The following is a 27,183-nucleotide window of genomic DNA, read 5'->3' on the forward strand; positions in this document are numbered from 1 at the left end:
TCAAAAATTGAAAAAAAAAACAAAGTACTATTTTATAAGATAATTATTATGATATAAGATGTGACACATCAATATACTGATTATGGAGTCAAAATTAATAATTATTTTGGTGCATATTTTAATAAAGATAAAAGTGTTGTAATTTATTTGAGTGAATCATCACTTAATTTTTTTTTTAAAGAAAAGCAAAAGACACACTAAAACAAGAATGGAAGAGTAGTAGATGCTGTCCTCTGATTAGGTGGAGCTGGCAGCCAACCCATGAAAGTAGCAGCAACTTCCTTAACAAAAACAAAAAAAAGCAAAGGAAAATACTCATTAACGGTTTAACAAACGTGACGAGTTAAATTATCCCTATCCGATATTAAGATATCCGTATACCCAAACAAAGGGGAAAATGTCCAGCTAGACGTAACAAGAAGAGTTTCTTTGTGGCAATGAAAAGTACTAAGAAGATGGTTAAAAACCCGTAAACGTAAACCCTAGTAGTTTAAATAGCCTCCAACTTCTTCCGCTTCTTTCTCTCTCAACACCACAAATCCCGACGCACTCTCTGTTCGATTCTCGTTGCTCTCACTGATTTTCTAAACCCTAGAGAAGGCTCTTTCTAGGGTTTAGATTCCTCATCGCTTCCTCAATTCTCGTTTCACAGGTTGATCGGAGTTCGTGTTGTTATTTTTTGATCGAATTTTTGTTTCCATGGATCTTCCCAGTCTCGCTGTTATACTCCAAGCCGCTCTCAGTCCCAATCCAGATGAACGGAAAGCAGCTGAGCAGAGCTTGAATCAGGTGCGAGTCCCGTGGTTTAATTCGATTGATGATCAGACTTTTGATCGGTTTTCGCTTTATATTGACTTGATTCACTCCGGCATAAGTGTTTACGAAGTACAGGCACTTGTAGAACGTGTTGATTTTGTTGTGCGAGTGCGGATTCAATGTAGCAGTGATTTAGTTTAATGAATTTAAATTTTCTTTGTATGTGTATTGATGATCTTATTGATTATTGAATTAATTTTCGTGTAAGTGTTTATAAAGAACTAAGTAAAATCAACTTTGTTTTCTCTCGGTATCCGTGTCCATTTATGTACGTAATTGAATGCATTAGTGTTTTTAATTTGATGAATTTTCTAACTTAGATATGTTTTCTGTTAAATATATATATACAGTTCCAGTATGCGCCTCAGCATCTTGTGAGGCTGTTGCAAATCATTGTAGACAACAATTGTGACATGGGAGTACGACAAGTGGCTAGTATTCATTTCAAAAACTTTATTGCCAAGAATTGGTCTCCACTTGACTCTGGTATGCCCTTTATCATATGTGGGAATTAGATAATGGATCCCTTTGTTTGCTGATTGTTCTCTTCTTTCGCGGTTGATGCAGATGCCCCCCAGAAGATCTCAGAGAGTGATAAAGATGTGGTGAGGGATCATGTTCTCGTGTTTGTAACTCAAGTTCCACCTCTGTTGAGGTACAGTTGTTCATCTCTGGCTGCCTGGTGTTTAGTAGCACATTTCTTGTCTTTTTTCGATACGTGTTGATTTCTTGCCTTCATGACTCTCTTTACCACAGTGGGTAATCATGAATCATGAGGGGGGGGGGGGTTCTAAACTTTGCGGCATATTTTTTATTTTGTGTGATGTCTGTTTATTTCCACTGTTTTGACTTCCGTTCATTGCTCACATATTGTGCTTATAGGGTACAACTTGGTGAATGCCTTAAAACGATTATACATTCTGATTATCCTGAGCAATGGCCTCATCTTCTAGACTGGGTGAAGCATAACTTACAGGATCAACAAGTCTATGGTGCCTTGTTTGTGCTGCGGATTCTTTCTAGAAAATATGAGTAAGTTTGTATCTATTATATTTTAATTGAAAGAAATTGGGCTGCTTTTCTTGCTCATGTCTTTTGGTGATATTTTTCTCACTAGCTGCTGCCTGCTAATTTGTCCATGTTTTTGTCATAGTACTTTTGTTTCCAAACCACAGAAGTTCCTGTTTGGTTTCCATTCTTTTTAATTCAACAATTTCCAAACCACAGAAGTTCCTGTTTGTTTTTCATTCTTTTTAATTCAACAATTACAATGTCATGAGCATGGTAGTTAAAATTGCGTGCCGAAATGTAAAATGGCATGATCTCCAACCCCCTCTCCATGCTAGCACGGTGCAAGGATCATGGATTAGCAAGATCAGATGGGATCGTTGTGGCATAACCTACAACCGGTGAGCTTGGAAGAACCCCCTGGAAGACCCCCCGTGTTTCCAAACCCAATTTTTAACCTAATGATCCGGGACCCACTTTGTGACCCAGTTTGCTTGAAACTGTAAAATTGATTTCGTTTTGTAATCCCTAAACCTTTCCTCTAGTCTGTGACTTTGTTCCTCTGCTCTGCCATCCTTATAGCTTTTGCTATAATGACTGTGTTTGCTTCGGCGACCTTATCTATGCTGGTGACTCTACTCTGTGTCGGCCATTTGTCATAGTGAAGCGTTTTGCGGTGGCGGCCATCGCAGCTGTATTTGCAGCCTAATTCATAGTGCAACCATGCCACTGGAGTAAAAGTTGTCAACTTTCCTTTTCTATCCCCCAAATGAAGCAGATTTTAGGGTTTTTTAAGGGTACAAAAGACTTCTTATCTTTTAAAAATAATTTGACTTTCCCTTTTTGCCCATAAAATGACTCTATTTTAAGTTTTTTTAAGGGTAAAAATAGTCTTTAGGTCAGAATACATTACCTGATCCATCTTTTCCTTCTCTTTTCTGTCTCTCTTTTAAGTGGGCATGTCCCTGTCTCTATTTTGAGTTGAGGGTGGCTCCCTTCCCTCATTTGTCTTTGTTTAGCTTCCCTTATCTTTATATTTATACTGTTTTACATGTATTCATACAGTTTTGTAGGATTTTACGATCCGTGTTACAATCCGACGAGTTACGATTTTTCACCCCCTCTTTCATCCTACGTAGAATCTCGATTTTGACTAACATGTTCATGAGTATGGCTGTACTATTTTGGTTAGATCATTTTATTTAACTATATACCTGTTATATGTGTGTCTATGTGTATTGATAGATGAAGAGTTTTATAAGAGTGTAGAGAAGATGCAAAAGTAAGGGGATAATAAATCCACAGTAATCAAAGATGTTGCAAAAAGGGAAAAAAAATTTATCAAGAATCAGCTATACACTAATTATGCCTGCCTGTCTTCTGCTGTTCTACTACAAAAAGAAAAGTACATTGGGTAATAACCAACAGTACTTATTTTGAATGATAATTTCACCTGCCTTTTGAGACGTAGAAGAAAATGAATGGAAGATTATGATGTGACCAAAAAGTTGAGATGTTTCTAAAAGTCTAGAAAGAAAAATAAAAAGGACAAGAGTTTACATTGTTTCAAAAGGAAGGTCCAATCTTCATCCATATGTTTTAGTCAGTATGATTATTTTGTTATCTTCATCAATAAGATTCAAACTGGTAAAAGGGTTTTATTTTCAAATATTCTATATGTGGTTTAACAAGAGCTTGTATAGTGTACACTTTTCAATTGGCAAAGTATCCTGTGGACCTTCAATAGTTATCCAAATTGATTCATCTCATATACTATAGTTTCATAAACTAACTAATTTTCTCTTCCCAGGTTCAAGTCAGATGAGGAAAGGGTACCGGTTTATCGCATTGTTGAGGAGACGTTTCCTCACCTTCTCAATATATTTAACAGGCTGGTCCAGATTGTTGGCCCATCACTTGAAGTGGCAGATTTAATCAAGCTTATCTGTAAAATATTCTGGTCCTCCATATATGTATGCTTTCTCTCTTCACATGTCTTCTTAAATTAAGGGGTTTATTATATGCCTTATGCACTGCATCAAACTTTGTTCAACACAAAAGAAGACAGTTTTATTGTGCATGTAAATGCTAGTCTTGGCTAATGTGTTGTGTATTTGAATAATCTTGTCATAATATGGGTTTTTTTTTCTTGTTTTTGGTTGACCCTGCTGTGACGAGAGAAAAAATGAAAAAAAGGAGAGAACACCTTTTACAATTGAATATGATATAGCATTGTGATCTTAGCTACCTTACTTATTTTGATTTATTTCTTCACTCAAGTTCACATAGTTGACATTTTCAATTCTGGGTTTATTGTTGAATTTATGCAGTTGGAGATTCCTAAGCTGTTGTTTGATCAAAATATATTCAATGCTTGGATGGTGCTTTTCTTAAATATATTGGAGAGGCCTGTTCCCTCTGAAGGTCAGCCCATTGATCCTGACCAAAGAAAATCATGGGGTTGGTGGAAGGTCAAGAAATGGACAGTTCACATTCTAAATAGGCTCTACACTCGGTATGTTGAGTGTGGATTAATTTATACAATAATTATAAGTACTGTTGCTGCTTGACTAATGGATTCTGAATTTTATGGTGGTTTAAATTACCTTGTGACAGTTTCGGAGACTTGAAGCTCCAAAATCCTGAAAACAGAGCCTTTGCTCAAATGTTTCAGAAGCATTATGCAGGGAAAATTTTAGAGTGTCACTTAAATCTGTTAAATGTCATTCGTGTTGGGGGCTATTTACCTGACAGAGTTATCAATCTGATTCTTCAATATCTAAGCAACAGGTGGACATATTTTGCAGTGTCATTTTATGTCATTGAATCACTTCATATTCTAGTCTCCTTTTGTTAATCACATGCTATTAATTTTGATCTTGTTAGGGTTTATGAGAAGTTGAGTGCTTTATTTGCTACAGCTGAATGGGCACACATTAATTTTTTCTCTGAATTCTTTTAACATATGCAGCATTTCAAGGAATAGTATGTATACTCTGCTGCAACCTCGGCTTGATGTCCTTCTTTTTGAAATAGTTTTTCCCCTAATGTGCTTCAATGATAATGATCAAAAGCTTTGGGATGAAGATCCACATGAATATGTAAGGAAAGGCTATGGTAAGTTGTCATGGAATGTAAAATGGGAACAGCATTCCAAATTGCATTGGGATTCCTTATGACTTGTCGATCTTTTGTTACAGACATTATTGAAGATTTGTATAGTCCTAGGACTGCTTCCATGGATTTTGTGAGTGAGTTGGTTCGAAAACGTGGGAAAGAAAACCTTCAAAAGTTTATTCAATTTATTGTTGAAATTTTCAGAAGGTAATATCTTACGTTTAGAATGAATTATCTATAATTGGGTGCAATATTTATTTATTATTTTATGCTAGGTATGATGAAGCTTCTGCAGAATACAAGCCGTATAGACAGAAAGATGGTGCGCTTCTTGCTATTGGGGCACTTTGTGACAAATTGAAGCAGACTGAACCTTACAAATCTGAACTTGAGCGTATGTTAGTGCAACATGTCTTTCCTGAGTTCAGCAGTCCTGTTGGCCACCTTAGGGCTAAGGTGTGTTCTTCTTTTCTAGTTTGATCTCCGTTAATCCCCATGTTGGGTAGATTCCCTTTCTCCTTTTGAGATGGTAAAAGATGTTTATAAAATGCCAAAACAGCCATGTTTTTATGCACAATGTCATTCGAAAATCACACACTACTTTCAATTTGCATGTCTGATCAATATTCTGAATGTAGAAATCTGCAAAATTGAGAGACATTGCTCTGTAATAGGCCGGAGTGAATTCTCACTTTAAGAACTCCAGTTTTCTGTTTCTCTTCAATCTCCTGTCACTTTCAATTTCTATGTTGATTCTTAGAGTGAAGCATAGAAATTGATACCATCTCATTATTTTATGTATGTTTTTTCTGTAAAAGTTGCCATTACATGTAGTTGCCTGCCATTTCTATTTTGCTTGTATTCTCAACAATCTGCAAGTTAGAAATGAAACAATCTTGTTCAGTCATATTAATTTTATTTCATGTAAGCTAATCTGAATTTTCATCAAAGTTTGTGGAATTATTATTTTTGACTATACATTTAATTTCCTGTGAAAAACAGGCGGCGTGGGTTGCGGGACAATATGCCCATATTAATTTCTCAGATCAGAACAATTTCCGAAGGGCTTTGCAGTGTGTTGTATCAAGAATGCAAGATCCTGAACTTCCTGTTCGTGTTGATTCTGTTTTTGCATTGCGTTCTTTTATTGAAGCTTGCAAAGGTGGTTTTTACTTTGTAAATATGTAGTTGTATTGGATAATTTTTTGGATATGGTCAATATTGATTATGCTTATTTTTCCATTACATGATGCAGATTTGAATGAAATTCGTCCTATTCTTCCTCAACTCCTTGACGGTATGAGCGTGTGAAGATTTTATTTAGTCCAGGCTTATTTTTTGACTTACTGAATGAATTATAATCAAATGTAATTTTATCCAGAGTTTTTCAAACTTATGAATGAGGTTGAGAATGAGGACCTTGTATTTACATTGGAGACTATTGTGGACAAATTTGGGGAAGAGATGGCCCCTTATGCACTTGGACTGTGCCAAAATTTGGTAAATACTTTTTTCTTTTTGTACTTGTCTAGAAAATTGTGTTTGACTTATAGAGCTAGTACTTTTTTTTAAACAACAGGCAGCTGCATTTTGGAGGTGTATGAACACTGCAGAAGCTGATGATGAAGCTGATGATCCAGGTGCTCTGGCTGCAGTTGGTTGTTTACGTGCTATTAGCACCATTCTTGAATCAGTGAGCAGGCTTCCTCACCTTTTTGTTCAAATTGAGCCAACTTTGCTTCCCATAATGCGTAGAATGTTAACAACTGATGGTCAAGGTACTTCTCCCCCTCCCTCAACCTTTTTTTTATTGCTGAGGATCCATATCTATGAAGCCTGGATACTTTATACGACACAGATTTGGGGATACGGAAAAAATTTAAATTTCAAGATACGATACAACATAGATGCTTTAACATGAATTTAAAGAAATAATATTTATAAAGAGATATTGATAATTAATTTATATTAATGTGTTACATTTACATATCAATGATCACATTTTACAAAAAAATACATACGATCATATCTTTCCCTTGTCTATGAACACATAAAAAAATTACATACTTTACCTCCTATTCAAGTTAGAATTCCACAAAAGAAATGATAGTTCTATCCAAAAAAAATATAGAAATATCACAAAAAGAATGTCTTACCTTTATACTATTTAATTATAACATTGTCACATTCATTTCCTCCATCTCCATCATCTACAAAAAGCATAACTTCTAATTCTGGTTCATCAAGAGATAATTCAGCCAATTCAAGAAATCCAGCACCATCATCAAGTGGATCATGTACATCTCCACTAATATCTCACATCCTTGTCTCTCACATAAACTAAATCCTCAGTCTTTTTTGGATCCATTTTGTTTCTCTTCAAAGAATGAATGAATGAGTACGTACTGCAATTGCTCTCACAGCAAGATGAGAAATAAGGCTGTACAAGAAGCTTTAAGGCAAGCTTTTGAAGTAAAAGGGTAGAAGATCCATGCATTACCCACCAAGATTTTGGGTCCAATGTCCACCTATCTTCAATCGAATCAAAAGAAGCAAAGTCACCTATACAAGATGAGAAATTTGAGAATTCAAGAAAAACATTTTTTCTTTATTTAGCATTAGAAAAATATCTCTTCAAACATTTGTTCCTTTCTCTCGAAACTTCATCATCTTGATGTGGAGGATCTCTATTTGGAACTTCCCTAAGCCATTTTTCACTATAATACCTATATAAGATTAAAAGATTTGTTATGGTATGCCTTTTATTTTTCAAGAGATAGTAACTAAAATAAAATTTACCTTGGGTTCAATGAATGGGCCAAACAATGAAGTGGAGTACAACTCTTGCTCCACCTAAAATTTAGTATATTATGAACTACATAAAAAAAAAATGGAAACCTCATTTGCTTCCTTTTCCTCATGTCTGTATATGATTGTCTTCACTTTTTCAATCATGGAATCCCACATTTCATAAACCAAATGAAGCGTGGAAGCATCTATATCACATTTTCTAAGCATGTTGTATATAGGATATGTGAAAGAAAGAATATAGTCTAAATTATCCCACCATATATCATTTAAAACAAGTTCTTTCACATGGACAGCTTTACCAACATCATCTTCTTTATAACTATTCCATTGGTCACTAATGACCATATTTTGCAAAGCACGTTTCAGCAATTTCAGTTTTTAGCATGACAACCATTGATGCAAAACGGATTTCAGCAACAAAAAGCAATTTAAGAGATGAAAACTCATTAAAAATAGCCAACCTTATAGAGTGAGTCATTATGAAAGTCTTGATAAAAGATGCATCAGCAACTAGAAGAATGATCCAATAACACTCATTGAAAACATTTTCATTTCCATCAATATTTCTAGCTGGGCACACATGTTTATCAATGCTAGATTCAAAGTATGAACAACACAAGGAGTCCAAAACACATGATGAAACTCAGCTTCAATTAACATCCCAGTTGCCTTACAAACAGGAGCATTATTGGTTATGATTTGAACATATTTTGGCCCTACTTCATTAATTACATCCTTTATTATGCTGGCCATGTAGTGTTTATCCTTGTACTCCTTAGAACCATCAACAACCTTTATAAATATTGGACCTCCTTCACTTACAGCTATGAAATTTAGCAATGACTTTCTTTGAACATTTGTCCATCCATTAGAAACCAATATAACTCCTTTCAATATGAGATCTCTCTTGTTGTAAAAGACTAGTTCTTAAAGCATTATAGCTAGGAGGAAGAAAACTACTAAGATTATGGTTTGTAGCAAATGAATAAGAGCTAATATAATAAAGATTTTATAGGTTGGAGCAACCTTTCAATATGAGATCTCTCTTGTTGTAAAAGACTAGTTCTTAAAGCATTATAGCTAGGAGGAAGAAAACTACTAAGATTATGGTTTGTAGCAAATGAATAAGAGCTAATATAATAAGGATTTCTAGCAAGATGAAATGATAAACCAGCTGAATAAAACATTCTTGCTATTTCTGGATTTCTTTCATCCACATTGAAAGCCCTTTCTAGTGTACTAATTTTTTTTCTTTTTTGAGATAAGGTTGTTGGAGCTGCTGAAGGTAGTGGGATAGTTTTGGGCTGAATTTTATTCTCAACTTCTTCACAAATTCTCTTCAAATCAGCCAAGTACTCAGGAGTGACCTTAGAACAAAGAGTAACACCAGTACCAGATATTCTAAGTAAATGTGCTTTCATTCTTGAGTATGAACTTTTGACCACTTTGTCACAAAAATTACAACTTTATAGCTTGTTGCCTCCTTCATCTCCTAGCATATCCTTTATAGTGACAAATGCCCAAAGTGGAGCGTGATCATCTTGAAGTTCTAATGAACCAAAGTTACTTGGAATTCTAAAATTAGAGTCAGTCAGTCAAAACCAAAACTCATTTTTTGTTATCAAACACAACTGTGTAAAAATGCAATAATAACATTTTTACTTTATTGCTATAAAATGAATAGAAAAGAGGAGACTATGAAAGAGGAAGTTTCTGAGATTTTACTGCCACAACAATGGAGAAAGAACATTAAAATTGTTGCTGAAGTCTAGAAAAGAGAGAAGAGAAACAAAGTTCAAAACATATCCATTGACTTGAAGCGCCACAGCAATGGAGAAAGACCACTAAAATTGTTGCTAAAGTACATAGAAGAGAGAAGAGGAACAAAGTTCAGAACACACCCACTGACTTGAAGCCCGAAAATCTCCTCCTTGATGAGAAAAAGGAACTCAAGGTCTCTAACTTTGCCCTCTTTGCCTCGCTGGAGCAGCAAAGATCGAATGAGATGCTCCTCACGCTGTGCAAAATGCCTGCTTACGTAGTGCGCCGGAGGTGTTGAAGAAGAAAGGATACGATGGGTCGAAGGTTCCTGGTTGTGCGGAGTTATCCTCTTCGCTTTGCTTTCTGGGTACCTTCCATTTCATCGCTAATATAAGGCTCCAAAGTCTGTGAAGCCCATAATTGAACCTCAAAACAATGACAGAAATGGGGAAATGGATGAGTTCTGAACTGTGAACCCTAGCTGATTTTTGATTTTTTGGTGAGTTCTGGTTTTGTTCCTAATTCATGAATGTGAGTAGAAATGGGGAAATGAAAGACGGATTTTAACTCTCCGTTTCAATATTGTTAATTCACTCAAGCTGACCATTGTTTTTAACCGAGCCGTATCCAAGCCGTATCGGGTTTAAATTTAATTTTTAAAAATAAATTTAATTTTTGATACTTCTTGGATATGTATCTAAGCGTATCGGACAAGTGTCGGTATCAGATACGTGTCCGATACGAGTACTTTGCCATTTTTCATGTATGTGGGCTTCATAGATTCATATCCTCCAATTCCCTGAAATTCTTTTCTTTATCTTAATTTTTCTTTGATAGAAAAATGTAATTGGATGATGTTTACCTGGTTGAAATTTGAGGGTTTGTTAATAAAACTACATAGAAGTTTTGGAGGAAAGGGAATCCTTGAATGAAAAGGACAACACAAACTACAAAGGAAAAAAGAAACATCAATGGAACAAAGCTACCAAAATCTCTCAGCATGTCAAGAAAGCACTTTAAAGAATACTTTGGATTCTACCAAATAAAAGTCAAATATTAAATCTTATCTCAAATCCACTGGCAAGTAAACCTCATTAAAAATTACAAGAGTTGCTCTCCAACCATGTGTACCAAATTGTTGTGTATATTACACATTTCCATTCCTCTTTAACTTCAACAAGAACATTAAAGCTAATAGCAAAAAATGGTTCAATGATTGAGGACACACCTAATATCTATTGGAAGTTAACTAAATTTGAAGAATATATGAGGAGAATAAAATAAGACTTAGGCTCTGTTTGTAAACCCATGCTAACCTCTACTTCCTTGTAGCAAGATTTTTTACTTTCTGTGAAAGTGCCTTGTAATGTGCTCTAACGTGGCTATACATGCTCCAGACGTTAAAACAATCAGGCACTGAATATTTGAGCATTCCCTCTTGTAGCTTAGCAAAAATACTGAAATAAAAATCTGACAAGTTCTTTTTGTCCATACTGGCTTACTATGCCTTTTGGACTTGGTATATTGGATGAAAACAGGTTAAGCTTGTATACATTTGCACCTTTAACTTCTTGGACTATGTAATTTGTTTGTTTAATAATTGTGAATGAAAACTATGATTTGTTTATTTTAATTTCACTTGGATTTTCTGGCTAATTTCCATTATCCTCCTGCTGGGTGCCAACAGAGGTTTTTGAAGAAGTTTTGGAGATTGTATCGTATATGACTTTTTTCTCTCCAACAATTTCATTGGATATGTGGAGTCTTTGGCCATTGATGATGGAAGCGCTGGCAGATTGGGCAATTGATTTCTTTCCAAGTATGGTCCTCAACTACATTTTCTCTCTCTTTTTTTTGGGCTCTGGTAATGTCCAAGTGCCTAGTTTAAATAATTTGTTTATGCCCATTTTCTTTATTAAAGCTGGAAATGAGATGGTGTCTCTTGACTCAGAAACATCATTTAATGAAGAAACATGCTAAAAAAATAGGCAATTTTCTTGTCAAACCAAGTTTATTTTCTCAGAACTTCCAATCAATACATTGTAGTATGAACAGTTATCAAACTTGGTCTCTTTTACAATTTTGTTTTCTCCTTTTTTCTTTTTAATGTTTTCCTCATTTGTCAAGCCAAATGCATACTCTGTCTCACTCTTGTTTACTTGAAGGGTTCCTTTGGGTGGTAATTCTTGGGGTACTTCCTCGGTGTATTAGTCTTTATCTGGTTGCTTAACAAAATGGGTGTATTTGTGAGTAATTGGTGTCAGTTCTGTACAACAAAATTATTACATTTGGTGCTTACAAATTCCTTTTGACGAGAGAATATCTTTAATTTCAAATTATGTTACATGGGTTCTCCTATATATGGCTGCTGTAAACGGACCAGGTACCAATCTGGTCTGATTATTGTACCTGTACTGTTCTGTTTACATTCAACCTGGGTTACAAATAATGATATGTTCATGGTTTCTTTGTTTTGGTCAAGGCGAAGCATCCCGACATTTCTAATTTACTCTTATCTTGACCTCGTTAGAGATTTATCATCCTTCTATTTAGTTTCATCTTGTTACATACTTATTTGTCAAATTTCAAACTCCTGCAGATATCCTGGTTCCCTTGGACAACTATATATCAAGGGGCACTGCTCATTTCCTTACTTGCAAAGAACCTGACTATCAACAGAGTCTATGGAACATGATATCATGCGTGAGTTACTTTTACATTATTACTTGAGCCACTATCTGTTTGCTTGGAGGCCTGGTGGTTGATAATGATTGTTATTATTTTTTCTGTTATTACTGATGTCTCTGTTATTTTATTTTGTGTTGCAGATTATGTCAGATAAAAATATGGAGGACAATGATATTGTCCCAGCTCCAAAACTTATTGAAGTTGTCTTCCAGAATTGCAGAGGACAAGTGGATCACTGGGTTGAGCCATATCTTAGAATTACAGTTGAACGCCTGCGTCGAACTGAAAAATCATATTTGAAATGCCTTTTCATGCAAGTGGTAAGGGGTCGTTACAAGCAGTAATTATACTAATGAACAAAATTGTCAGGATTCAGGAAATTGGCTTCTGTTGCTTGGGTGGACTCATAGTCAAATATGATATCTGAATTTTGCTAGGGCAATTTTTTCAAGGTTCACTTAACACCCTTCTGTTCTGGAACTATGTCTCAAAGCTCATTTTGAATATGAATGGATTATAAGAATTTGGATGGGTATAATTTTGTACTGTAGTTTTTTAAGCAAACACCTAAATCTACTTGTTCTTAACTTAATGTGGATTACACTTCCTTGAGTGCTATGATTTGGAGGTTTCTTTATTTAAAAAGGAATAGAATAAATATAAAGAATTCTTTTAACAAATTTGAGGCATTTTCTGACTATGAGCTTAGTTTATCGATTGTAAGTTTACCTAGGGTTTCAAAGATTATTTGTCAGACATGAAAAAACATCATAAAGTAATTCCTTCTAAGAGGTGATCATTTTTCAGATTGCAGATGCTCTTTACTACAATGCAGCATTGACTCTCAGCATATTGCAAAAGTTAGGTGTGGCATCAGAAATCTTCCATCTTTGGTTTCATTTGCTGCAACAAGTTAAGAAGAGTGGATTGCATGCTAATTTTAAAAGGTTTGCTATTTAGGGTTTGACCATCCTCTTTTCATTTGCATTCGTAAATCTCCCCTTTGACCATCCTCCTTCTTGCTCTACTTAGTATGTCCATACCCATGCTTCCATTCAACAACTGAAGTTATTGTATGTGACAATCTCTTATTATGGTAAATTAAAAATCTTTATGCAGGGAACATGAAAAGAAAGTATGTTGCCTTGGTTTAATATCATTACTAGCACTCCCTGCTGATCAGTTGCAAGGGGAGGCTTTAGGCCGGGTGTTCCGGGCCACCCTTGATCTTCTAGTTGCTTACAAGGACCAGGTTGCAGGTCTGTATGCGTGTCCTGTCTCTGTATCTTTGGGGGTGGGGCGTGTAGCAATCATATATATTCATGATGGGAGATTGATGTTGATTTATATTGTATTGCTTGGTCATGTTTTAACTAGTTTGTTTTGTGAGTGCCTATTTTTCAGTCTAATTGTACTGACTGTGCAGAAGCTGCAAAAGATGAAGAAGCTGAGGATGATGATGATATGGATGGTTTTCAAACTGATGATGAAGATGAGGACGGCAACGGTTTTGACAAGGAAATGGGAGTTGATGCTGATGATGGAGATGAAGCTGACACTATCACACTAAGAAAGTTGGCTGAACAGGTGTGTGGATATAAAGACCTAACTTGCACATAATGGGGTTTTATAGTATGTCCACATGCATGTATGAGCTTTAACAAAGGAAATTCTAGTAGTTCATAATTTGCTGAGGTCATTAACCTTGTCCTGAAGTTTTCGTTTGATGTTGAAAGACCCAATTAGTTGAATCTGAAAACTGGACTAAACATTGAACTAAAAAAGTGTTCATGGTTAAATGGTCTAATTGTGGTTGAATCACAGTTACATGTTTCATTATGAACTTTAATTTAAAATAAAAGTATTCACAAGTGTAGGGAACAGATGAAAATTCAAGGTTTAACATTGGAGTAATTTTTTTTTATTTGTTAATAGCTTAATATTGAAACGTAAAACATGTTAAATTGTTTTGAATTACTCTGTTGACTAGTGTTAAGATAGTTTAGGATTCAGCAATTAAGTATACTATTAAATAAAATAACTTGGATTTCCATAACCATCTAGGCATGTTAGTTATGCATAGTGGCAGCATTGAATTGGTTTTGATCCCCCATCATCACCATTTATGCTTGAAGCTCTGTCCACCTAGTAAAAATGACTGGTTACTCTTTATTCAGTAACTAGTTCAGTGAAAGAAGTGGACAATTTTCAGCTACATCCAGCTAATTTTTAGATTTGTTGGCTTGATAGGCTTGAATGGTCCAGTAAGCCAGAAGGTTACTGATTTTCCAGTTGATCTGATTGGTCAAGTAGTGATATGATCTTATTGATTCAAATTTATATTTTTGAAGAGCAAAAGTTTTTTACATTTCCCCACACTGCACAAAATTAATATTCTTTTGTTTCTTCTTATTATTGATAGAATCTTATTTTCACTCTGCATTTGTTGCACATAGGCAAAGTCATTCCGGCCCAATGATGAGGATGATGATGATTCGGATGATGACTATAGTGATGATGAAGAATTACAGTCTCCAATTGATGAGGTGGATCCATTTATTTTCTTTGTTGACACAATCAAAGGTAAGTTAAAAAAATGTTTTTTATCATTGCCATCATCATTATTGTTATGGTCTGACATGCTCAGTTTACAAAATTGATTTTCATGTAGTGATACAATCATTGGATCAATCGAGGTTTGAGAACCTCACCCAGACACTTGAATTAAATTATCAAGCTCTTGCTAATGGTGTTGCCCAGCATGCTGAGCAAAGAAGAGCAGAAATGGAAAAGGAAAAACTAGAAAAGTCATCAGCTGTCACAGCTTCTTAAGCTTCTGAGTGTACATTACAATTGCTTTTTTTATTCTGAGGTTCTCAGGTGTTTACCCATTCTTTAGGAGAATCAGAGGTTGCCTATTTATTTGAGGCATTTGTCGGCTTTGTGGTCACCCGATGGTCTTTGAGCCTTCAAGTTTGCAGTTTTGAAGTGGTTGGAGGGTTGTGCGCCGAAGTTCCCATTGAGAGTAGAGAGGATGATGCATTCGGGAACTGGAGTGTCTCCAGGTCTTAGTTCAGCTTATTGTTTGGTGCTTTGGGCTATCCTTTGGAGGAATATGCTCTTATTGCCATAACTGTCTTGGCCCTTTCCACCCCTTTTCCCTTTAGTGGGCTCCTTTTATAGTCTCCATGTACCAACCCTATTATGTTTCGTGGATAGGATTTCTGTAATATTTATTACCTGTCACATAGACGGGTGCGTAGGGTCGCCAATTGTTTTTTTTGGTGAGGGATATACAAAATTTTGTTTTTTAAATCCTTTTTTGGTCGTTACTTTTGGTTTGAGAGTATAGTCCATGAGTATTGATGAAGGCATCAGTTTTGGGTTATACAAAGATTTTCAAGGGTCCCTTGCTGGTTGTAAAACAGTTATGTTCATTCATTATATAAATATTTTGTGGGGAATATCATATTGTACTAATTTGTTTGTTTTTTTCAGAAGCTTCAACTAGCGAGGCGATGGATAGAATCCTAGCCCGCACCCGATCACTCCAAAAATATAAAAGAAAATAATAATGTAAAATATACTTGGGATGGTTTGTATTGATTTTCATACAAATTAAAGCTAATTTAATTTTATTCGATTAAAAGTAGTTTCCATTGGATTGTATTATTTTTTTGAGTTTTAAGTTTGGGTTCGAAAGTATCTTTAAAAACTAAAGTAACTTTTAAATATGATGAAATTAATAGATGACTAATAACTTATTTACTGAATCATAATACATTGGGGAAGGTGACGGAATCCAAAGTGTGATATGGAATCACTACTTCAAGTAAATTGTGATAAATCTTTATATATATTCCTTTGATTTTTGGGCTTAAAATGGTATAAACTATATTACCAAAATATACTAGGCAACTTAATTTTGTTTTCTCTTTAAACAACCTTAATAGGATATGACTGTAATGTAATATAAACAAACATGTTTATGCTTTTGTTTTATTTGAGTCAAGTAAATTTACTTTCCATTAAAATACCTTTGTTAAACCGAAATTATATATATAATGGAAGAAGTTCATAATTTTTTTGACCAAGTCTTAAAATTGATCATCATCAAATCTTCATTATTTTTGTTTTCTCTCTATTTATATAAATAATTATTTTCCTCTTATTGAAACAAACTATTAAACCCTGCGATATTCAATATATGCTTATATTATAATTTACCCATACGAAATTTTAGTTTGAAGAACATAAAATAAATTCTATCCACAAAATAATACACCTGATAGTCATAATTCATTCATAATTAAGTTGTATTCAAGCATAATTTTGGGTCCTAAATCATGATTTAAATTTGAGTTGAAATGCTTTTTTTTTCATTAAGTAAAACTATATTTTACAAACTACTATATATTCCAAATACTCCTTAAGTGACTTATCCGAAGAAACATTCATTTCGGTAGAAGAGAGCATTGTATGGGCATCACGTGACCTGTGCAGAACAAGAAAAACTAGGAATTCATGTGACTGAACAATTGGAAATAAAAATAGTTATTATCCAAAGCGAAATGGGCGTGGCTCTATCCTCCTCTCCTCTGCTTTACGGAAAAAGCACTCACGCATCATTATCACACCCACCAGCGTCAGAGCGTCGTGACTTCCACGCGCTCCCAATCAGATTCTTGATTCTCCTGCTGGCGTGGACCCCAAACTCCCAAATTCGACACAGACCCAATGCAAAGCGCAGAAATTTCAAGCTACCATTCCCTCTCTTCGGCTTCGTTTTCCACAACTCACCAATCAATCAATTAGAGAGAGAGAGAGAGAGAGAGAGAGAGAGAGCGTGTCATGATGATGCCTTGCAGAACAAGAAGAAGAATCTTCATCTTCATCTCAGCCTGGTTGCTTCTGTTACTGTCTAGTGTTGGCGCCAACCACGGCGTCTTCAACGTCAAGTGCAAATACGCCGGTCAGGACCACTCCCTTTCCGTTCTCAAGGCTCACGACTATCGCCGCCAGCTCTCCCTCCTCGCCGGCGTCGATCTTCCCTTGGGCGGCAGCGGCCGCCCCGACGCCGTCGGGTCCCTACTGTTCATTCCCTTCAATTCATTCTAAATTGCAAGTGCTGTGTTCTGAATCGCGTCGTTTTTAATCGCGTTGTGTGTATTTGTAGGCTTTATTATGCTAAAATTGGGATTGGAACTCCTCCGAAGAATTATTATTTGCAGGTTGATACTGGCAGTGATATCATGTGGGTTAATTGCATTCAGTGCATGGAATGCCCCACCAGAAGTAACCTTGGTGTATGCCTCTTTCCCTCTTTCATCATTTTACTCTCTAACAAGTTCAATCTAAAACGTTGTTACTCACATGTTTGGATAGATATTCTCTCAGTTAGGCAATGTCTACCATGTCATCTCCTAGGTGCTCAGATTGTTATTTTACTTGTGTAAAACCATTTTTAATGGTAGGTTTGATTTCATCATGGTCTTCACAATTTTGCTATGTTGAAGAATGATTTGAGTGCCCATGTAGACCATGCCTAACCGAGAATTTCTCACATGCCTCCTCAAGTCAACACTGATGTTTTTATTTATTTGAATTTCTTTTCTTTGGGTGTTGAAGATGGACCTTACACTCTATGACATTAAGGAGTCATCCTCTGGTAAATTAGTTCCCTGTGATCAAGAGTTTTGCAAAGAGATTAATGGGGGTCTTCTGTCTGGATGCACTGCTAACATTTCCTGTCCATATCTGGAGATATATGGTGATGGGAGCTCGACTGCTGGTTACTTTGTAAAGGATATTGTACTTTATGATCAAGTATCTGGGGACCTTAAAACTGATTCCGCTAATGGAAGTATTATATTTGGGTGAGTTTTCCTGTGGCAGTAATGCATGCTGTTATGTATTTGTGTATGTCTACTACTTTTGGTCTGTTGCTGTTAGTGGATCTTAATTTCTCAGGAGTCATGAATGCAGAAACTCTGTATGTTTATTGTAATGCATCCTGTTGCTTTAGTTGCTATACTACCATAATTTCTCATATCTGGATATTATCTTAAAATAAAAGTGGATGTACCAGTGTGTAGGTATCGATTTTCAAAATTGTTGACTATGGTTACTGAGAAGAATATAAATTTGGTCCCAAGTCCTCACCAAATAAATATTGGTGGCTGAGAAAATACATTTGATTGTAGGTTTGGGTTAGCTGCTGCTGGTTTGAGTAAGACTGAGAGTGAGACTGCTGATGTTGATATTGATGTAGGCTTTTACTTTTTGCAGTCCTCTTTTGCTGTGTTCCAAGCTGGAATTTACTGTAGATTTAATAAGCAAAGTGTTATAATCTCAACCTTACTAAAGCTGAAAATAAATTTGTGTGAAAAAATGTTGAATAATTCTGCACTTGTGCAGTCAATGAATGTATCAACAGCAACTATTTCCTGGACAATAATTTCCTTGTTTTAGCCTTATTAGGTATGTTAAATATTAATAGCTTCCTTTAATACAATTTCAATGCCTGAATTTAAACTATTTCACTGCTAAAACTTTCAGTTTTGTCAAACATGCTTTAAATAAAATGGTTTAGTAAATATTGAGCTGGTTAATGGAACACCTTAACGTATGCAACACTCCTTTACCTTTTCTATTACTTTTACAGCCTGATGTGATTCTGGTGTTATAATGGTTTCCTAGTGGTTCTTATTGTGTATGATAATTTAACTGTGTATTGAAATATATCCTTTGGTTCATATTTACCCCTCTCTCTTTTATTTAAAATGAGATTTTTTTGTTTTGTAGGTGTGGTGCTAGACAATCTGGAGACCTAAGTTCCTCAAATGAAGAAGCACTTGATGGGATACTTGGATTTGGAAAAGCTAATTCTTCAATGATTTCACAACTTGCTGCTTCTGGCAAAGTGAAAAAGATGTTTGCTCATTGCTTAAACGGAGTAAACGGAGGTGGTATATTTGCTATTGGACATGTTGTGCAACCTAGAGTGAACATGACTCCATTATTACCGGACCAGTATGCCATTCATTTAATACACTTCAGAATGAAATTAATTTTTCTTAAATTATTTTTAATTACTCTTCTGGATAAGTTCTTTTAGTTTTATTATCATGTTATTTGTCAGAATGTCCACATTATATGTTATGCAAATATTTTATTGATGTGTCCTATGCTAGAATAGAACATGCAGCTTATATTATTGAGTTTGAGTGTCACATGTGAGTAGTTTCTAATTCACTTTTAGGATTGTGGATTATTATCATTAATGGTTTTATAGATCACCTATGATTATTAAATCTCAATAAAAGTCAACCCCAAATTATTCTTTGTAAACTTAATTATTTTTTTCAAAAGGGTGGGGGGACAATGTATGTCTGTGATAATATAATTCAAAGTAAGCTCAACATTAAAGAAAGAAGATTATTAATAGAGCTTAAATTCCATAAGTTTATAGTGGTTACATAATAATTCACATTCTCCACGGCACTTCTATGTTATGATAGAATAGAACATATATAATGTGTTTAAATTACTAAATCTTGCATCTTGTTTTCTTAACACTATTAAATGCATCTATTTCCTTTCTTGTAGTCTTGTTTGATTTGAGTTGTCTTATCATGTGAACAACATATGTATTTCTAATCTAACCTGTCCTTACTGGATCCCTTGTTTAACATAATGATTGGTGACTTCTGCTAGAATCATTAGTGAATTGTCTCAATGTTGGGGGGTGAGGGAGCTAAAATCCCTCCCCTCCAAATTTTGTCTCCCTTCAATGTTGGGGGGATCTAGAGGGGAGAATAAGTGCTTTATAATTTTCGGATTGTACAAACAAATTATCCTTGACATTTTATTGACACTCCTTTCCCCTCCATTAATGCTTATAAGGATATAATAGTATAATACTATTATTTTCCCTCTCCCTTTCTTACTTTGATACTTAGTCTCCCTTCTATCAGATATTGGTTTACAAAAATCCATATTTTGAGAGATATATGACATTTGAATGTGTTTTAGGCCACATTACAATGTCAACATGACAGCGGTTCAAGTTGGCCATACTTTCCTTAGTCTATCAACAGATGTGTTAGCGCAAGGGGAAAGAAAAGGGACAATAATTGACAGTGGTACAACCTTGGCCTATTTACCCGAATCAATTTATGAGCCACTAGTTTACAAGGTATATAAAGTCTGAATTTTTGTATATTACTAAATTTACATTACAGTTGTTTGAATTTCTTTCCTTTGTTAGATAATTTCTCAGCAACCAGACCTAAAAGTTCAGACTCTCCATGATGAGTATACATGCTTTCAATATCCTGAGAGGTATTATGCATAACATGCATATTCATTAATCCTTGTACTGTATAGTTACTGTAACTGGGGATTTATCATAATCTTGTCTTTGTAGTGTTTTAGGTGTAGAGAGAGGGAGAAAGAAAAAAGAAATAACATTTACTAAAATGTATCACATTGTATTAACTATTAAGATGTTCCAGGTTAACTAGGAATGGGTGTGAGGTGTTAAGATGTTCTACATTGATTAGAAGTATAGCCAAGATACTTCTTATGAGGCTTGAGCAATCCTCTTCACTTGAGTTTGCTTTTAGAGTGAGTTAGGTTGGATTTTTTTAATATGGTTGCAAAGTGTATCCATTTTTAATGTTGGGTCACTTGCAAATGTCTAGTCCTACAAACTTCATGCACCAAATGTTCAGTCTTAGGTGGGAGGGAGTGTGCTAAAGTGTCTCATATTGGCTAGTAATATAGTTAAGATACTCTTTATATGACTTAAGTAGTCCTCTCCTCTTGAGTTAGCTTTTGAGAACGAGTTAGATCCAATTTTCTAATGCCTTTGTGATATTTCTTAAGTTACAAAATTTTGTAAGTTTAGTTTTCTGAACTTTCTTATTGAGTATATTTCAATAACTGGTCTGCACCCTTTTCAAATCCTATGCCTTTATGTCAGCACAGCTTCATCATGAGTATAATGGCACTATTGGATTTTATGTTGCAGTGTTGATGATGGATTTCCAGCTGTCACATTTTATTTTGCAAATGGACTCTCATTGAAGGTTTATCCACATGATTATTTGTTTCCCTCTGTAAGTATGTTGCAAATACCATTAGATTTTTTTTATTTTTGTCATCAGAGGTTTATTTGGCTTGTTTTGAGGCCTATTGTCATCCTTTTCTGTCAATATTTAGTGATCTTGCCTCATCTTTGTTATCCCTTTCTTAAATGTTGCATACTTAATTGCATAAGCTTTCTGTTTAGGGCTGCATTCCAAGTTTCCAACTACAATTACGGATTCTGGTTTTATACTTGAAATTTGTAGTACAGGGTGAGACAGAACATGGACGTGCACTTACTGAATTCATCATTTTTTGATAGAATCTAAAATAGAGAGGAAAGTTAAGAGAAGAAAGGTCGTTTATATTGCTGAGTTGATTGATTAATCTGAATACAAAGTGAACCAATATTTATATTGTAATGGCTTGGACTACAAGCTGTGTAACAAGTGACGACCTAACAGTTGGATGACAGTTATAATAGAAACAGAAAGTTACATTCAACTGTTTTCTAACAGTATTCTAGCATTCCCCCTTTAATACAAAGGTGGGGACTAGGTACAATTTGTTCCAACATTCCCTTCTATATTGAAATAGTCTGCTACCCTGAGTTTGCTAAGAAGATCACTAAAGTGTTTGCTAAGAAGATCACTAAAGTGAGGTCTTCCAAGAGGCTTGGCCAGAAATTGCACTTGCAAAATAGTTTTAGCAAGTTATATTTGGGTTCTCTAATCAAATGGCATCTCCAATATTTTGAACTTTTTGGTTGTTATCTTGCCTAGAAATTCTAAGTAATTTGCTGCTTGTGCTTTTTAATACAGTCATTGTAATGAGTCTCACATTGAGTAGAATGAGATGCTCAATGTGATACTTATACCTTGAGACTCTCTTGCTTGATGGACTAGTCTTTTGGGTTTGCCTCTTTTCATGTGTTTAAGTCATAAAAAATGGTGCTTTTATTGAAAGTTGAGTTACGGAAAGGTTTACCTATAGTTTGAATTAAGGTACAATTTTGTTATATCTTCACAAAACAATATCCTAATATTCTTCTGTAATAAGTTTTTTCACTACACCTTCAGCAACAAATTTTATACACCTAGAGGCTACAGCATTTTCTAACAGCAGGTATTGCAATACGATTCTACCGAAATGTAACAATTCAGCCACGGGACGATACAAATCGTATGGCATATTGTTTTTTGTTGGGAATCATTGTCGGAATCGCATGAATCTTAGGATCCTGAATCGCGATTTTCGGGGCGCACTGCGATTCAGCCGTAAACCCAACCCAATTCCCTAAAAACCTTTTTTTTTTTGCGAAAATTACTGTTTCCACATAAAAATGCCTATCTGAGATCCACCCTATCAGACCCGCTATTTTATAGTGAAAGAAATCCTTTTTTTCTCTGTTCCCGCGCGCTGTGCTTTTCTTCTCCACTCTTCTTATTTTGTTGCTTTTCACTTTAGATTTTTGGTGGTCCCTTCATTTATTTTTTGTGGTCCCTCAAGTTCTTTCTCATTCATTCCCGTGCTCTGCCCCCCATGCTCTTCAACAGTTCCTATTTTATATTTGTTTTCTCCTAATTTTTTTCTTTGTTGTTTGCTGTTGGGGGAGCTAATGGTTCTATTTTATATTTGTCTTCTCCTATTTTATATGAATGATTTATGCAGTTACAACTTTTTTGGTGTCATTGTGATTGATGTGTCTTGAATCTTTGTACTATGTTTCATTTTATGATTATAAAATGTCAATATATATGTATTTAATTTTTATTATAGTTTTAGCAATGGTCATGAATCTTATGATTCACTATACGATTCGATTCACGATTTAAAAAATAAGTTTTTTGATTCACGATTTGAATCTTGATTTAACTACCATGAAATGTACTATTCTGAGAACAAAATGAACTGAGTAGACCTTCTATGCTTCATATCCATTAAGAAATATTCTGGGCCTCATGGTTCTTTTATAATGAGTGACTGTATCAATGGCTATGTGAACACTTGCACATTGATATGGCTGACACCTCATTTTGAATTTGATCTCATATTCTACTGGCTGGTGTTACGAAACTGTAAATGAGTAATTCATCAGTGCTCTGTATCTGAGAATTATATTTTGTTTTTGAAGTTTCGTTTAGATCATACTTTGAAACATAAGTAGTGAACTTTTCCCACAGTTCTAGTTATGATCCATGATGAATGATATCAGTCTTCTCTCCTTATCTTCTCCATATTCATTCCATGTGAAAGCATTCAGGGTGTACATTTTATGATTTCTAATAATTTTTATATGTCAATAATTTTTGTATCGATAATCTTTATATACATTGCTATTAATTAAATCTAATGTGCATCTGCAGGGAGATTTCTGGTGTATTGGTTGGCAAAATAGTGGGACACAGTCAAGAGATAGCAAAAATATGACCTTATTGGGAGGTATTTTCTTGAGATTTTCTTCTTTACCAATAAGGATTTACCACTAATTTGCTGAATACTGCTTCTAGCTTTAGGAGACTATCATAGCCATTATAAGAGAAAAAGGAGGGCAATTCTTTTGCAGCATTGAGAGATAAAAAAATTTTGAACCACATCTGAGTTCTGAAATAAACAAGAGCAGTACATTATGAATGCTTGGTGTGGAATGCATTTGTATAGGATCATGTAAGCTTTTTAGGTGGACATTTGAAAGAAATTGGGTTGTGTTGTGTTTTTTTTTTTTTTTGGTATAATTAGTTAATAGAAATTGTCTTTCAATGACTAAATCCTCTGTTGCTATAAACAGAGGACCTAAATCATAGGTATAAAGTCAAAGAGGATTTAACTAAGAAGGTCTTAAAATTGTGAATGTAGGTTCTGACAACCTTATGCAGCAATTTGCTTGTAATTATCTTGTTTCTGGAGAACAGTAGTAAAAGTTTGTACTACATTATTGGTCTGTATATTTTTTATGTCATTTTTTATTGGCTGGTTACAATGTGGAGGACTAATTCCTCAAACTTTTAGCAATTTGGCTGGATGTGTTATTCTAAAGTGGTCACATACTTGATTTGGCCACTTATTTTTTACCACATCTTGATTCCTCAATCATGATTAAGATCTCTAAATTCTTGGATAACTTGAAAATGAAATGTGCCTTCCTCCTGTCTGGTTTGGGTGACAAGAGGAGATATCATTTACTGGCCTAACAAGACTAATACTAATTATATGATATTTGCTAGTGGCCCTCTCCTGGGTAAGTTGGGGTTTTATTTTGGTGACCGGGCATTTAGCCAGAACTTTGTGCTGCAACTGGTGGACAGTATATCAAACTTAGTTCCATATTGTGCTTCTGTTGTGGAGCAAATATTTATGTACTTTCGATAAAATTAATCTCAGTAACCTGCTAAGAAATTGCAAGGTAAATATCCTAATAAATGTATTTTTTTACTGCTGGAAGATATTTCCTGATTTTTCTCCCTTGATATAATTATTCTAATTATAACAGGGTTATCAACAATCATTTTGGATCGCTAGAAAGTTTGCTTTTCATAACCTTGCTCTGCAGCTTCACGTATATTTTTATTTGTTGCAGATTTAGTGCTTTCAAATAAACTTGTCTTTTATGACCTTGAAAATCAGGCTATTGGATGGACTGAGTACAACTGTGAGTATCATTTCTTAGTGCTGTATGGCCTCTGGTATTTTGGATATTTTAATGTTTTCGCAAATTTCATAGGTGATGAATAATTTCTTGCCATCAAACAAGTCTTTTGTGCTTTCTTCTGTCTTATATTTGCTGATTTCCTCTGTCTTATACTAAGTGCTGGACTATGTTACATGAATATGGGTATGGTACTTATATCGAGTACAGATATGGGTGGTTTTTTGAAAATTGAATGTGTGGATATGCTAAATAATATAAATGAAAAGTATTTAGTATTTGTAGATTTTTATGAAAATATATATAGCAAAAGAAATAAACAAACGTCCACGTCTCACATTGCACTATGATGAATTGGTTTGATTAAATGGATTATCCAACTTTTCTAGCTGTGTACTTACACGTTAGTGTTCTTGTTGACTGCCTAGATAAACAAGAGTGCGTCATGTTTCTGATTAGTATGTTTAACATTAAATAATTTGCTACATGGGAATCAGAGCATTGTTAAGGATCTAATCTTACATTAGAAGTATGGGATTCTAGTGTGCAACTTTTTTTTTTTAAATTTTATTTTCTATTTTCACAAATAATTACACAAATATCATATCATTTTCATGTTTTTCTTTTTTTATATATTAGTATAGGAAATAGTGAAAACAAGGTTATTCTTTTCATTTTCTCGTTATTTTTATCTACAAATATTTAGTTCAGTAAAAAAGGTAGAGAGAGATCCAAAAGAATTTAAGAAAATTATTAGAAGAGTTATAGTGATAAATAATATTTTTAAGAATTTAATTTTTGACCGAGTTTAATAATGATTCATTTATCTGACCTCACGTAGTGAGATAAGATTTGATGATTATTGTTGTTATATTTTTATCTACAGTTATTTGAAAACTGAATAAAATGAAAAAATGTGACATTTTTGTATTTGTTTGTGAAAATTGAAAATGACCCTTAGTTTTTAATTTTGAGAAAGGCATAGTTCCATGTATGTTGATTCAGTTCAAATTCGGTGCTTGCTCATCGTCAGGTATTTGATGTAAAAATATGGTCCTCGATGATTTCCTTTAACCACTAATTAATTAGTTCATTTTAGATTGCTTATGTCTTATTGATGAAATAAATATTGATTGCCATGTTATATAAGGAAGGCTTCAGTAGAATTGCCAAGCAAATTATAAGAAATCAATTTCGACTGACCTGCATTATTTCCTTTAGGATAATTGCTCATTTAAAAAAATCTCTTCTATATATTGTATCTCAGGTTCTTCAAGCATTAAAGTGCGGGATGAGCGGACGGGAACGGTCCATTTAGTTGGTTTCCACACTATTTCTTCTGCTTGCGTTTTAAACATCAACCGGGTGATTATCTCGTTTCTAATTGCACAACTTCACAAATTGTTTTATTGAGATGGAGCAACTAATACATATACCCCAGTCAAAGTTATGGTTAAAGGAATTACAAATAGAAAGAGCATAAAAAATGCTATATGAGAAATTGACTCTTCAGGAACTTCCATGATATCTAAATATGATTTCAAGGAAAGCTAGGAAGCTGACCATTGGGAACCTTCGCTGTGGGTAAAATTTTTCTCCCCATGGTGAATCTGTAAATTATAAAAGCTTACCGCCAACTGTATATGTTATTAGACTTTGGTTTTTGACTTAGCTTGGGTCTCTGCCAAATGTATAATTAATAATCTACAAGTTAGTCATGGAATTCAAGTTATAGTTGCGACTATTTGACACAAGTTATTTTAGCATTTCCGTGCTGGTTCCCTTTGTTCGACCTATTTAGCAAGGTGCAGAATGAATGTTTTATTAATAATTAACATCAGCTTTTTAGATATTTAGAAAGTGTAATTTATAGCCAACGGTTTACTTTGGAGCAAATAATCTTTTTTGGGTGCATAATTAGTTTACAGTTAAATAGTCATGTCAGGAATATGATTACTATACTATGACAAATCATGGCTATATGGGTCAATCTGATATGTAACAGTTCGCTCTGCGAGCCGATCAGTTATCATTGTGCAAGTTGGACTGGGTTGACTACAGAATAAACGGACCTATGAAATTGCTAGCCTTCATCTGACCCATCCTGGTATGTGGTTAAAATTTAGCCCATGGTTTGGGTTGTTAACTTGGGACTTTAACCTGTTTAACTTGTGTCTGACAAAAAATAATTGCTTAACTTGGGGACCAAAAAAAAAACCTGTTTAACTTAGGTTTAAATGAATTGG

At 34.6% G+C, this 27,183-nt stretch overlaps 2 protein-coding genes across 5 annotated transcripts; both read left to right on the forward strand.

Moving 5' to 3' along the window:
• The first annotated feature begins 421 nt into the window (after positions 1-421).
• LOC113860669 (importin beta-like SAD2) lies at positions 422-15,678 on the forward strand. 2 transcript variants are annotated; one of them, XM_027493137.1, is made up of 22 exons: positions 422-789; positions 1,167-1,302; positions 1,384-1,471; positions 1,699-1,848; positions 3,635-3,797; positions 4,155-4,339; positions 4,441-4,614; positions 4,796-4,941; positions 5,025-5,148; positions 5,217-5,397; positions 5,944-6,103; positions 6,197-6,238; positions 6,323-6,441; positions 6,521-6,719; positions 11,201-11,332; positions 12,113-12,216; positions 12,342-12,521; positions 13,009-13,148; positions 13,321-13,460; positions 13,628-13,788; positions 14,658-14,784; positions 14,873-15,678. In XM_027493137.1, exons 1-22 carry the CDS (start codon positions 700-702, stop codon positions 15,031-15,033), a joined length of 3,102 nt encoding a protein of 1,033 aa, XP_027348938.1. In that variant the 5' UTR covers positions 422-699; the 3' UTR covers positions 15,034-15,678. The 2 variants fall into 2 exon arrangements, with proteins under 2 accessions (XP_027348938.1, XP_027348939.1); XM_027493138.1 differs by having other exon boundaries at positions 481-789; positions 1,167-1,320; positions 14,873-15,661.
• A 1,248-nt stretch (positions 15,679-16,926) lies between these two features.
• On the forward strand, positions 16,927-26,786 carry LOC113861804 (aspartic proteinase-like protein 2). Of its 3 annotated transcripts, none has more exons than XM_027494836.1 (10): positions 16,927-17,285; positions 17,378-17,507; positions 17,830-18,077; positions 19,006-19,233; positions 20,236-20,398; positions 20,471-20,544; positions 21,236-21,323; positions 23,658-23,733; positions 24,869-24,940; positions 26,205-26,786. In XM_027494836.1, the coding sequence occupies exons 1-10, from the start codon at positions 17,053-17,055 to the stop codon at positions 26,348-26,350; spliced, it is 1,458 nt and encodes a 485-aa protein (XP_027350637.1). In that variant the 5' UTR covers positions 16,927-17,052; the 3' UTR covers positions 26,351-26,786. The 3 variants fall into 3 exon arrangements, with proteins under 3 accessions (XP_027350637.1, XP_027350638.1, XP_027350639.1); XM_027494837.1 differs by having other exon boundaries at positions 16,965-17,285; positions 21,236-21,327; positions 23,662-23,733; positions 26,205-26,738; XM_027494838.1 differs by lacking the exons at positions 24,869-24,940; positions 26,205-26,786 and adding an exon at positions 21,563-21,648 and having other exon boundaries at positions 16,965-17,285; positions 23,658-23,731.
• Positions 26,787-27,183: the final 397 nt, after the last annotated feature.

The sequence above is a fragment of the Abrus precatorius genome, unplaced genomic scaffold (genome assembly GCF_003935025.1).
Source record: "Abrus precatorius isolate BTA unplaced genomic scaffold, Abrus_2018 Scaffold3, whole genome shotgun sequence".
NCBI classification, from domain to species: Eukaryota; Viridiplantae; Streptophyta; class Magnoliopsida; order Fabales; family Fabaceae; genus Abrus; species Abrus precatorius.

Bases quoted from the DNA above. Each gene is read 5' to 3' on its own strand.
- LOC113860669 (XM_027493138.1), top strand. From the start codon at position 700: ATGGATCTTCCCAGTCTCGCTGTTATACTCCAAGCCGCTCTCAGTCCC. The intron at 3,798-4,154 runs GTATGCTTTCTC...GAATTTATGCAG, and splicing joins TATTCTGGTCCTCCATATAT to TTGGAGATTCCTAAGCTGTT. The intron at 12,522-13,008 runs GTAAGGGGTCGT...ATCATTTTTCAG, and splicing joins AATGCCTTTTCATGCAAGTG to ATTGCAGATGCTCTTTACTA.
- LOC113861804 (XM_027494836.1), top strand. From the start codon at position 17,053: ATGATGATGCCTTGCAGAACAAGAAGAAGAATCTTCATCTTCATCTCA. The intron at 18,078-19,005 runs GTGAGTTTTCCT...TTTGTTTTGTAG, and splicing joins AATGGAAGTATTATATTTGG to GTGTGGTGCTAGACAATCTG. The intron at 21,324-23,657 runs GTAAGTATGTTG...GTGCATCTGCAG, and splicing joins ATGATTATTTGTTTCCCTCT to GGAGATTTCTGGTGTATTGG.